The 12,664-nt window shown below is 41.1% G+C and overlaps 1 protein-coding gene across 1 annotated transcript in view; it reads right to left on the bottom strand.

Moving 5' to 3' along the window:
• The window catches only part of neurl1aa (neuralized E3 ubiquitin protein ligase 1Aa), an 88,211-nt gene that overhangs the window by 50,257 nt on the left and 25,290 nt on the right, over nucleotides 1–12,664 (bottom strand). The window contains exons 2-3 of the mRNA XM_080446553.1: nucleotides 7,749–8,014; nucleotides 5,387–5,708 (exon numbers count right to left, since the gene is read on the bottom strand). Coding sequence (XP_080302679.1) covers nucleotides 5,387–5,708; nucleotides 7,749–8,014 — 588 coding nt within the window. The remainder of the gene's footprint in view (nucleotides 1–5,386; nucleotides 5,709–7,748; nucleotides 8,015–12,664) is intronic.

The following is a 12,664-nucleotide window of genomic DNA, read 5'->3' as shown; positions in this document are numbered from 1 at the left end:
AATGCATTTTTGTTTCAGTTTCAGTTTCATTTCCAATTTTATCCATGAAAATAGGAAGTGATGACACTAATAAATGAGCAGGCAAAATTGGAACTGGAACACTATAAAAATTAAGCTTAAAAATTGGTACTTTCTCCTGATTGGCTGAGATTTTGACACCTACCGGAAAATGTATTTTCTGTTTATTAAAGAGCTGGAGAGACAGGGAGACTCCTGTTACTGAACAAACACTCTATAGCAATGATTACTATATTACTATCAGAATATAGTGCTTTAACCTTTTAACAAAATACTACCTTACCCTAACTTTAAGTTTCTTGTTTTTTGAGGAGTTTATTGGTTTGTTTGTTATTTTGATGCATAATATGTCACTATCCTTTGCAAGGCCAAAGTTGCAGGATGGTTCACAAAAACAGTCAGATTTAGCTATCCCATTATGTCTCCTTTTCATTAGTGGACAGGAAGGGGACGGGTGTACCTGAGGTGACAAGGAACGTTTTTAAAAATCTTGTCATCACGCTAGCTGAGCTATAATGCCAGTAAATCAGACCCTGCCTCATCCTGCCATTGCAGGTTAAGGCCTCTGTGACATGACTTCAAATCAATATAACGATTATTTCGTTGCAGTCGGGCAGAAACCTCTTATCTCCATATATTAACTTTTTGTGTTTCTTCTTAAATTAATGTCCTACTTGATCATATTACAGTGGCACACAAAAACATCCAAAGTACTTTTGCTATTTTTGAATCCTGAAAAGTTACAGTTTTGGACATGAGGTTTCCACCATCCACCCGACAGAGACAATGTAAAACTTTTGCCTTGATTACAATTAATGAATGATTTATAAATGTTTATGTATAAAATAGAGCTTAGCCACTTAAACCCTCTATTCTTGGTAAAAACGGACCTGATTTGCAACTGTACTTGGACCGCTTAGTTGTCTACACAAAAATCTCTTTGCCAAAAAAAAACGTGTTTTTGGCTAATTCCCCCCAGCATATGGATGCTGGGGTTCAAGTGGATATGAGTGCACAGATGCTCCATTCTAATGTAAACTATGATAGGCCTGTATAATAAGGGTAATAATAATAATAAAAACAATAATAATAATAAAATCATCCTAAAGATAAAAATCATCTTTATGGCTGAAAACTTCAGACTCCATCAGTGAATGAAAAAAACAACAACAACAACAATAACTACAGTGCTCACTAAAAATAGCTGAGATTAAATGGAAGCGAGGATGCACCGTGTTCTTAAGCACTTCATTTGCAAATGTAGTCCATTGTTCCCCCGCCTGTAAGCAGCAGTAATGCTGCTGTCATTCAAAGACTGCAAATGAAAAGAGGACTGCGTGATAACATCAGGACTGAAAGGCAGGAACACGCCACACACACACACACACACGCACACGCACACACACACACACACACACACACACACACACACACACACACACACAATCTCTAAAAGCCTCTGGGCTTATCTGAGAGCGGAGGAAGCTTTACGGAGCATTACGGACAGAAATGTGAGTCACAGGGAGCAATATGTCTGCCCTAGCATGACGTGGTTCCCATCTCAGCCTTCTTCTCCAGTGGCTGTTCCATCCCCCCCCCCCCCCCCTGAACCAGGCCTCTTGCTTGTAAGGGCACATGTCACTCAGTAGCCCCCCCCATGCACCCCCCATCCCCACACACACACACCCACCCACCAAGGTATGGGAGAAGTCTCTCTCTTCTAGGCCAGTGGTTCTCAAACTTTTTCGTGTCAAGGATAGGGCTGTCTCGATTACAAATTTAAGTCGACGATTAATTGTCACTCAAATAATTGCGATTAACGACTTAATTGTGTTTTGAAAATGAATGGAACATTATGAATAAAAATGACATTTCTGTTTGGCTTTTAGCTTTCGTAAACAAAAGTTGCACAGGGCAGATATGACAAATAACACATATTTAATTAATTTATACTTAAAAATAATACTTAAAAATAAGTATAGATCGGCTATTTCCACTATTTTTGACATTTTTTAAAAATATATGACATTTTTTAACATGGAATTGATTATGACGATTATGCAAAAATAATTGTGATTATATAAAATAATTGCGATTAAACGATTATGTAATAATTGTGACAGGCCTAGTCAAGGACCGCCAAATTGATATGTATTTGGCCGTGGACCCCCGCCCATCTGAAAGGGTTTTGTGCCAGGGGTACCCCAGAAGAGAAGATTATTAAATTATTCTAAATCTTCATGCCGCACAGCGAGCTTGAACATATGATATTTTTGAATAGCCCAAGGTATAAAATATGAATTAAGTGTTTATACGGAAAAATGACCGTGATGCTGTATTACCACATTTAGCTGGGGACCCCCTGGTGGTCCCTTGGACCCCACTTTGAGAACCAATGCTCTAGGCTGCCCTGCTTATGGGCTGAATGTAAAAACCACTTGAACCCCAGCATCCATATATCTCTGGGAAAAGAAATATATATAAACGCGTCGCACCACGTTTCGAGAAAAAACACACACAAAGTTAAAATACGGAGATAAGAGGTTTCTGCCATGAAGGCGACGATATACCGTATGTATATATACCGTTTGGTTTTGACATCAACTAAAACCTGTGGCTGCAAACGAGCTTAAAGCATGAGATGGGAGGAGGGAGGAGGGGTCGTACAGATAATGCAACTCCCCTCACACTCGCAATGCAAAATACGCTCTCCCCCCTCCCCCTCCCCCGCCCCCCACCAGCTGAGAGATACCAGTGTCAATCAACACGGGGCACAATAAGGATCGAATGTGCTATCTGCGGGACATTTGACCTCAGGTCTATTTTTACTAGATGACTGGGGATGACAGCACTGGATATGTGTGTGTGTATACTATATACACCCCCCCCCCCCCCCACCCCCCACCCCAAGTCACATAAAAGGCCCCGGGACTATGCTGTCCTATGCTATGCCTTTGTGGTATGCAGTATGCTATAAGCTAGCGTAGCATGCCTCGTTAATGCACAGAGGTGTCTCTTATGCGTTGACCTCATTGTCATTTAATGTCAAAATTGGAAGCGTAAATACAGGGGAGCCAATTATTGGTTAGAGACCACTGGTTCTCAACGTCTGGTTCGGGGACCACCAGGGGGTCCAAATAGATCCTTACGGGTCGGTAACTCTGAGAGCTTTGTTCCATTTTGCGTTTGAGTTAAATTAACACTGAGAATGTTACAGTGTAGCTTGGAGTGCCAGAGATAATCACTGAACTGAACTCTACTTATTTAATTCTGAGAGTGTACAAATGGAACCAAATGGACCCTTACGGGTCCATTTGGTTCCATTTGTACACGCTCTGAATTACAGACCCATATAAGGGTCTATTTGGACCCTCTGGTGCACCCCGGACCAAACATTGAGCACCACTAGGTTATATAGATAGCATTCCATTGGCTCATGCAGGGCTTTACTGTACACAGAGGTGGAACCTGTTGTTTACAGTAAACAAATGACAGGAGGATCTTCAAGGACACACGTGTGGAACAACATAAATGGCAATCTGCGTCATTTGTGTGCAGTAGTCACGTTGTGTTGTTGTCACACGCACTAACGTGGAAAGTGAAAACACAGATGGTCACTTGTTTGTTTGTTTTTTTTCACTTAAGCCCAGTCCACAGACACCAATGATTCACAACGCAACTGGTTGCAACGTTGCAACCAGTTGCAAGGAACTTGCAGCGGTCTGAATTGACGCCGTTTCGGGATGATGTTGCAAGTGGTCACAAGTGGTTGCAGTTGCTACATGGTTGCAGTTGTAACTATAATTGCGTTGCGAATCATTGGTGTGGCCGGGGCTTAAAGTGACCACTTAAGCCCCATTAAAAAAATAGGGAAAATAGCCAAGATTGCAACGAGTGTGCCGCGTTGTGAGTCCGTAGATCTGCTATTATCGCTATATTTGAATTGAAAAAAGAAAATATACGGTATATATATAAATATTTATTTTAAATGCTAGCCTATGATGACATGCTCAAAAACAGGGACAATGCAGATGGACAGGCATGGATTGAGCTGCCATCAGCGCCAATCAGGCCTGGAATTTCGTCATTTTAGGGGCATTTTTAATTAAATTTAAGGGTTAAGGATGATTTTTAATGTAATATGTAGACTATCAGTAGTGAAATAAGTACATTATGGTAATTACAATCTGATCCATGCTCAGCCCGGCACCAATCAAAGTCACTGGGTTGGTTTAAAGATGGAGACTCAGGGGAGTTAAGAATTCAGAATCTCAACAAAAGGCACTGGTGTCTACATGACAAGAAAGAGACACTGGTGTCTACATATTGACAAAAAAGAGGCAGAGGAGAAAGTGGCACAGTCAGCTGGGGCATTAAGGTCACTGTGGCCTCAGGGCATGCCATTTTTTTAGGGGCACAAGGCCAAACCGAGGGGCAACGACGGCCATGGCCTTCGTGGCCTCCCTGAAATTCCTGCCTTGGCGCCAATCAAAAAATCAAATTAATCTGCAAAAAAAAATTCAGAGGTGGAGAAAATATGCATACAAGTATACTGACTTTGAGGTTAAGTGCAAATGCTAGTGGCTGGCAACTGCCATCCTCCAGAACCTCAAATGACGCCCCCGCTTGTGTCACTTCATGTTGCAAAGATGCACCACAGTCTGGCATGTTTGACTCTGAGGCTAAATTAACATTGTCTTCTAAGATTTGCCAGAAATACAGTACAATAGTTGAGGGGAAGCCAGAATTCTTCAGAGATCGATTAGTTAACTCGGGTTTATAACATAGTCATCAAACCAGACTATTAAGCTTACTGTAGGCTATTTGGATCTTCCAAAACCAAATTCAAACATAAAAAATAAGTTATTTATGGAGCCTCCAGACAGTGGAAATCTATACAATCTAAACAAATCAAAACTCACGCAAACAAACTCGACCACACAACTGGAATGATGTCACCTAACATTTGTGTACATGATGTTTGATATATTGTTATCTAATTATCGCTGGGACTTTTCATTGTGTAAGTATAGACTGTGTCAGTTGTTTGTATATATATATATTGTATGTTGTTTTATGTTGTATGTTTTATTTATTTTTTAAGATCATTTTTGGGGCTTTTTTATGCCTTTATTGATAGGATAGTAGGTTGACACGAAATGGGGAGAGAGAGATGGGGAGTGATATGCAGCAAAGGCCGTCGGGATCGGCACTCGAATCCGCAACGCGCTGTCAGGCTACTGTAGAGCCTAGGTGCCCGCTACGCCAGCTTACCGGGCCACGTTGCATGGTTTTGTGTGCACTACCGGAGGACTAGTGGCCGCGGCAGCGGAAAAAAAGTAATGCAGATCGGAACAAAGAATCTTACCTAGAAGCTGTATTCCACGCGTCAGGCCGTAGACATCGATGAGGGCCCAGAGGGGCTCGGTGGTGCGCACCCCGCTGAAGAACAGCATGGGGCTGGACTCGTTGATGCGGTAGAACACGCGGCCCTTCTTGTCCACCCAGAAGGCGATGACGTGGCCCTCGTTGGAGAACTCCTCGGGCAGGGCCTTGGCCCAGAAGCCACTCTGAGACACCAGGTCGGGGCAGGCGTACTTGGGCAGGTTGTCGGGGTTAATCCTGGAGGGGTCTTTGGAGGTGAAACCGAGGCGCAGCGCCCCGCTCCAGCAGCATTGCTTCTTAGTGATCTGTGGGACAAGGACACGCCCGATCATTATCAAGATGTTTCATGCCTTTTTTGGGAATACTGTGGCTGACTTTTAACTGCAAACACCTGCAATTATTGCTTTTTTTTGCTGCCAAGGCAGTTGTATGGTGTCAAAATATTATATTGCCTATTATATGAGTCCGAGGCTTCCCAAGGAGGCAAAGATCCAAAGCAAAACACTATTGAGGAGACCACTGTATACATGCAAAAGAATAGTTGTAATGCCTTCAAACAGCTAGTCTTATAACTTTGTTTAGGCAAACAAACAAACAATTGGCGTAAAATCTTACAGACTACTGAGCAGAGTAGTCTGTCGAAATATGATATAAAATAAGGTTTGAAATAATGGACAAAATGTCAGTTCTGAGCTTTATGTTTGGGTAAATAGGCTAATTGTATTGTACAGTATGTGATACAGTCTGTCTTCGGTCAGTTTTTTCCCAAACTCATCAAAGTTGGATGAAGACATGCAGCCAAAACAGAGGACAGCTAAACATAGAAAACATGACAAAGTTAGGTTTATAAGTAGGTTATGATCTCACCATTAAACATGCTAACTCAACACTTCTTATAGACCAGAAAGGATGCATTCATTTACAGTGGCATAAACCACAGGCAATGTGCTGTAGTGTATAGAGGCAGAATTTGTTTTTAATTGTATTTTTAAATTCTATTTAACCACATGAACCCTAGTGTAGAAGATTGGCTGATTTTGCTTTTTTACAGCATACAACAAAGTATGTCATTGACGTCGGGCAAAAACCTTGTATCTCCATATTTTATACATAAAATAATCCTGAAAAGTAACAGTTTTGGACATAATTATGAGGTTTCCACCCAACGTCAACAATATACTAAATCCCTGCTGTCGGGCCTCCTCTTATCTCCATATTCTAACTTTTTGTGTTTTTTCTTAAATGAATGCCCTACTTGATCATACTACACCTTCACGCAAAAGCATAAAAAGTCCATCATCAATTCTCAAACCCAAATGAACCAGGAATCTCCCCAGGTATGGAGTTCAAAAGGAGGAGTAGTTATTTAGTTTGAAAAAAAAACCGTATGTTGCTGTAATCAGCGGTGCTCAAACGTTTTCACGTCAAGGACCTCGAAAATGATATGTATTTGGCCGCGGAGCCCCGTCTCAAAATGTTTTGTTACAGGGACCCCCAGAAGCAAAGATTTGAGTTACAAATGTTCGCTTTAAAAATATATACAGTATATATTCAAAATAGCAGATTTACAAGCTCATAGCCGCGCTATGAGCTTGTATATGCTATTTTTGAATAGCCAAATAAATCTTAAAATGACACGGATGCGATCCCGGTCTTAACTCATTCACTGCCACTGCCGTAATTTTGCAAAATATTTTTTTAAAACAAGATCTCACGTTCCTTCATCTCTCGCAGTGACACATTTCATTGTAGCACACACGGATACGGAAATACGTCAAATCGAAGATTTTCGGTTGCGTCCGCTTCCGGTTTAGGTCCCCCTCTAAAACGGTCTTTTCTCGGCTTTGCATTTCTCCGCCGTGGAATGCTGTTTAGCGACGCTGTTTTGAAACTGCTACTACTGCAAAATGGAATGTCGCAGATTGGAAATTTCTTCTCTGGGCCACTCACACAACTAGCCTGTGTGTCTACAAACAGTTGAACACGCGATCATAAGGGATTTAGCGAGGTCTGTGGCGAGGTGGAAAAAGTGAGTGAGTTTTCCGTTCACATAGGCATAGCGAAACATGGTGTTTTTACACTGGGCTGGAGGAGATGGACTCCGCCCCGATCGGAATGTCTGTTGTCTGAGCGACGTGCACGACTCGCCTGTGTGTTTAGAAACGATTGGACTTGCGATCATAATGAAAAAAAAAAAAAGTGAAAATTTTAAAGTTATAAAAAACACTAAATCGCTGGCAGTGGGCAAACACAGCCAGAAATAAGTCTGGCAGAGAATGAGTTAATGGGTTAAAACACACCCATCTGACCACTTAAGTCTCCAATATACTGTACATAAAGCCTACCTTGAGGCGGACTTGCTCGTAGAGCGCGATGGGCCGGTTGGTGAAGGTGATGGCGTTGCAGAAGCTGGCCTGTCTCTTGACCACCCTCTGGGCCGGGTCCATGGCGATCTGCGAGCCCTTGGTGTTGGGGTGGAAGAGCAGCGGGCTGAGGGCCGGCGGACCCCCGCCGACCCCCCCGACCCCGCCGCACTGGATGGGCAGGCAGCGCTTGTTGGGCTTGTGGTGACATCGGTGGGCCGCGGCCGGGAATGGGCCGCCGAGCGAGTCTGGAGGGATGGATGGATGGAGAGAGAGACACGGTTGGAATCGAACAGTGGTGGAAAAGGTACTACATTTTTGTACTTAAGTAAAAGTATCAATACTGCAATATGGAAATACTCCGTTACATGTGAAAGTCCGGAATTCAAAATGTACTTGAGTAAAAGTACAAAAGTATTGGCATCAAAATGTACTTAAAGTACCAAAAGTAAAAGTACTCATTAAACAGAAAGTCCCATTTCAAGTTCTCAAACGTATAAAAATCTTTTGAAAATAGCAGATCTACAAGCTCACAATGCGTCGCGATGCGACGCATTGTGAGCTTGTAGATCGGCTATTTTCAAATGGACGAAATGTATATAGGGCTGAAGTGGGTAATGTATGTCTTGTTGTAATAATAATCAAGATCTTCAAAGTAACTAGTAACTAAAGTTTTCAAATAATTGCAGTGGAGTAAAAATACACTATTTGGCTCTGAGATGTAGTGGAGTAGAAGTAAAAGTACAGAAATTTTGAAATACTCCAGAAAGTAAAAAAATACCTCAAAATTTTACTTAAGTAAGGTACTTGAGTAAATGTACTTATTATGTGTACTATGTACTATTTAGGCATTTAGCACAGACGCTCTTAATCCAGAGTGATTTACAGTAAGCAAGGACAACACAAGGTAACACATCAAATGCATAGAAATTGTAATCTACCAATAAACTAATACATAAGTAAACTAAGAACCTTGACATGAAAAGGGTTTGAGCACCACTGATATGGCAACATACGTTTTTCAGAAAACTGTTAGAAGACATTTTTAGAATCGGCCTCAGGTCTTAATGGGTTAATCTGTATCCTGTGCGAGTTCTCTCTCCTGATTGGATAACATTGGTATCCTGACCTGAACTGTTACTAAAGAGCTAGCCCGGGCACCATTCCTTTTCGGGTATATGATCCGGTCGGGAGCGGAAGTTAAAAAAATAAAAAGTGGCCGGATGGGCAGAACCGGAAACACGTCTCACCTCAAAATAGGTCCGTCCTAATAAAATCCTTGATGCGGCATAGTTACGGGGCCAGAGCTCTCAGCTCTGGACCTGTTTTAATGTTCCCCTCTTTTTTCTTCTCCCACTTTTGGCATACGCTTTTTACGAAACTTGGCCATATGGTAGATGGTCATGAAAAACTATCAAGAAATAATTCTCACAATCTTTCGTCAAAAGGTGGCGCTATAGCACTCAATTGAAAATGCCAACTTTGAACAGGTACAACTCATGCCCTGTTTGACCTACAGCCATGAAACTTCAATATACATATGCGTCTACTCATGATCAACAACTTTCACACTCTGACTTTTGACCTCTGACCTTTAGATCTCCCACCATTTTGAATAATATGAAAAACAGTTAAAACCTATCTCCTCCTGGGATTTTTTAGTAATCTGCACGAAACGTTTTACACATGAACTTTGAACCTATGCCGAAAAACATGTGCAAAAGATTTTCCATAAGTGAAAAAATGAAGCTTTAATGAGCCAATGAATATTGCAGTTTTATGACAATTATTCATCTGCCCCTAACACATACATGCAGACTCACATTTCTTTGAAACTTTGCGGTAATGTTGAGGGTCATTTCAAATATCACTGAAACCAATCTTACTCCAATTGGTCAAAGGGGGGCGCTATAGCGATTTTTTGAAAATGCAAACTTTAACCAGGCAAAAGTCATGTCTCGTTTGGCCGACAGCCATTAAACCTGCTTACACATGTGCCTTGACTCATGAGGAACACATGTATCACGTTGACCAGTAAGCTCCGCCCTTAGATTGTCCGCAATTTTGAGCAGTTTGAAAAACACTTAAACCCAGGATTTTCCAGCTATTTGCGTGAAACTGTATAATCTGAGCGATCTCCTTTTTCACAGGTTTTTGTCTGTTGGTCCAATGGCTTCTCCCTTAAAGGGGAAATCCACCCATTTTCAATATTTAACTATGTCATTAATATAGCATAAAGGAGTTGTGTGGAAATAAGAAAAAATTAAAAAAAAAATTAACATTTCCAAAAAATGTAACATTGCAAAAAAATTAACATTGCAAATTACACTGTGATGACTCATCATGGTGTAATTTGCAATGTTAATTTTTTTGCAATGTTACATTTTTTTGCAATGTTAATTTTTTTTAAATTTTTTTCTTATTTCCACACAACTCCTTTATGCTATATTAATGACATAGTTAAATATTGAAAATGGGTGGATTTCCCCTTTAAACGCGTGCCTCACAACCTGAAGGTTGCCAGTTCAAGCCTCACATGATGCAGACTCATTTAAGTTAAATTGCAAAAAACATGACTGTATCAATGAATACATGTGCAAACGGTAAAGATAACATGAAATGCTTATTTGAGAGTATGTTTTTTCAATGTATGACGTACTTCATTGTGAAAATAGCCGATCTACAATCTCACAACTTTTCAGATAGCAACGTTTTGTGAGCTTGTAGATCGGCTGCTTTCACTGGTTTCGGTTTCGAGGAGACATACAATTTCTCTATTGGTAAATGTTTTGTGAACGAGTGATCTTAGTGTTAGTGAAACAGGGGCTTGGTTCATGACAGAAGGCAAAAGTTTATGATCTTCAACAGACAACTTCAGCCTGGATGAAGCTATAGCACTACAGGTAGTGTCTCAGCCTGTGAGTCTGAAGGTTGAGAGTTTGATTCCTGTCAATGGCAATAGGTTGAGCTGTCTGTTTCTCTCACTCTGTCTATCTGGCTCTGGTAGGTGGGTCATTACGGGGCCAGAGCTCAGCTCTGGACCTGTTTTAATGTTGCCCTCTTTTTTCTTCTGCCACTTTTCGCAGTTCTGGCTGAACCGTGCATACGCTTTTTACGAAACTTGGCCATATGGTAGATGGTCATGAAAAACTATCAAGAAATAATTCTCACAATCTTTCGTCAAAAGGTGGCGCTATAGCAAAATGCCAACTTTGAACAGGTACAACTCATGCCCTGTTTGACCTACAGCCATGAAACTTCAATACACACATGCGTCTACTCATGATGAACAACTTTCACACTCTGACTTTTGACCTCTGACCTTTAGATCTCCCACCATTTTGAATTATATGAAAAACAGTTAAAACCTATCTCCTCCTGGGATTTTTTAGTAATCTGCACGAAACGTTTTACACATGAACTTTGGACCTATGCCGACAAACAAGCAGCAAAGATTTTCCATAAGTGAAAAAATGAAGCTTTAATGAGCCAATGAATATTGCAGTTTTATGACAATTATTCATCTGCCCCTAACACATACATGCAGACTCACATTTCTTTGAAACTTTGCGGTAATGTTGAGGGTCATTCCAAATATCACTGAAACCAATCTTACTCCAATTGGTCAAAGGGGGGCGCTATAGCGATTTTTTTTAAATGCAAACTTTAAACAGGCAAAAGTCATGCCTCGTTTGGCCGACAGCCATTAAACCTGCTTACACATGTGCCTTGACTCATGAGGAACACATGTATCACGTTAACCAGTAAGCTCCGCCCTTAGATTGTCTGCAATTTTGAGCAGTTTGAAAAACACTTAAACCCAGGATTTTTCAGCTATTTGCGTGAAACTGTATCATCTGTGTGATCTCCTTTTTCACAGGTTCTTGTCTGTTGGTCCAATGGCTTCTCCCTTAAGCGAGTGCCTCACGACCGCAAGGTTGCCGGTTCAAGCCTCACTTGATGCAGACTCATTTAAGTTGAATTGCAAAAAACATGACTGTATCAATGAATACATATGCAAACGGTAAAGATAACATGAAATGCTTATTTGAGAGTATGTTTTTTCAATGTATGACGTACTTCATTGTGAAAATATCCGATCTACAATCTCACAACTTTTCAGATAGCAACGTTTTGTGAGCTTGTAGATCGGCTGCTTTCACTGGTTTCGGTTTCGAGGAGACATACAATTTCTCTATTGGTAAATGGTTTGTGAACGAGTGATCTTAGTGTTAGTGAAACAGGGGCTTGGTTCATGACAGAAGGCAAAAGTGTATGATCTTCAACAGACAACTTCAGCCTGGATGAAGTTATAGCACTACTTGTAGTGTCTCATTCTGTGAGTCCGAAGGTGGAGAGTTTGATTCCTGTCAATGGCAATAGGTTGAGCTGTCTGTTTCTCTCACTCTGTCTGTCTATCTGGCTCTGTCTGTAGGTGGGTCATTCCACTTTTCAATTGCATCGCACAAAACATGACTGCATCAAATAATGCATTTGCAATTTTTTAAGACATTACAATCTAATATTTAATTCAGACACTGTGAAACCACATGTTGCTTTTCACTTGGCAGGATGTAAAATGTCGTCTCTCTCTCTCTCTCTCTCTCTCTCTCTCTCTCTCTCTCTCTCTCTCTCTCTCTCTCTCTCTCTCTCTCTCTCTCTCTCTCTCTCTCTCTCTCTCTCTCTCTCTCTCTCTCTCTCTCTCTCTCTCTCTCTCTCTCTCTCTCTCTCTTCTCTCTCTCATTCACCAGGTCAGGTCTGTTGGTCCAATGGCTTCTCGCTTAAGTGTGTGCCTTAGAACCTCAAGGTTGCCAGTTCAAGCCCCACTTGATGCAGACTTCATTTAAGTTGCATTGCAACACAACATGATTGTGTCAATTAATGCAAGTGCAATTGTT

Source organism: Gymnoscopelus braueri, assembly GCF_963280865.1.
Source record: "Gymnoscopelus braueri genome assembly, chromosome: 2".
In the NCBI taxonomy this organism is placed as follows: domain Eukaryota; kingdom Metazoa; phylum Chordata; class Actinopteri; order Myctophiformes; family Myctophidae; genus Gymnoscopelus; species Gymnoscopelus braueri.
The sequence above is the reverse complement of the archived record's forward strand: the minus strand, read 5'-3'. Positions and strand labels throughout refer to the sequence as shown.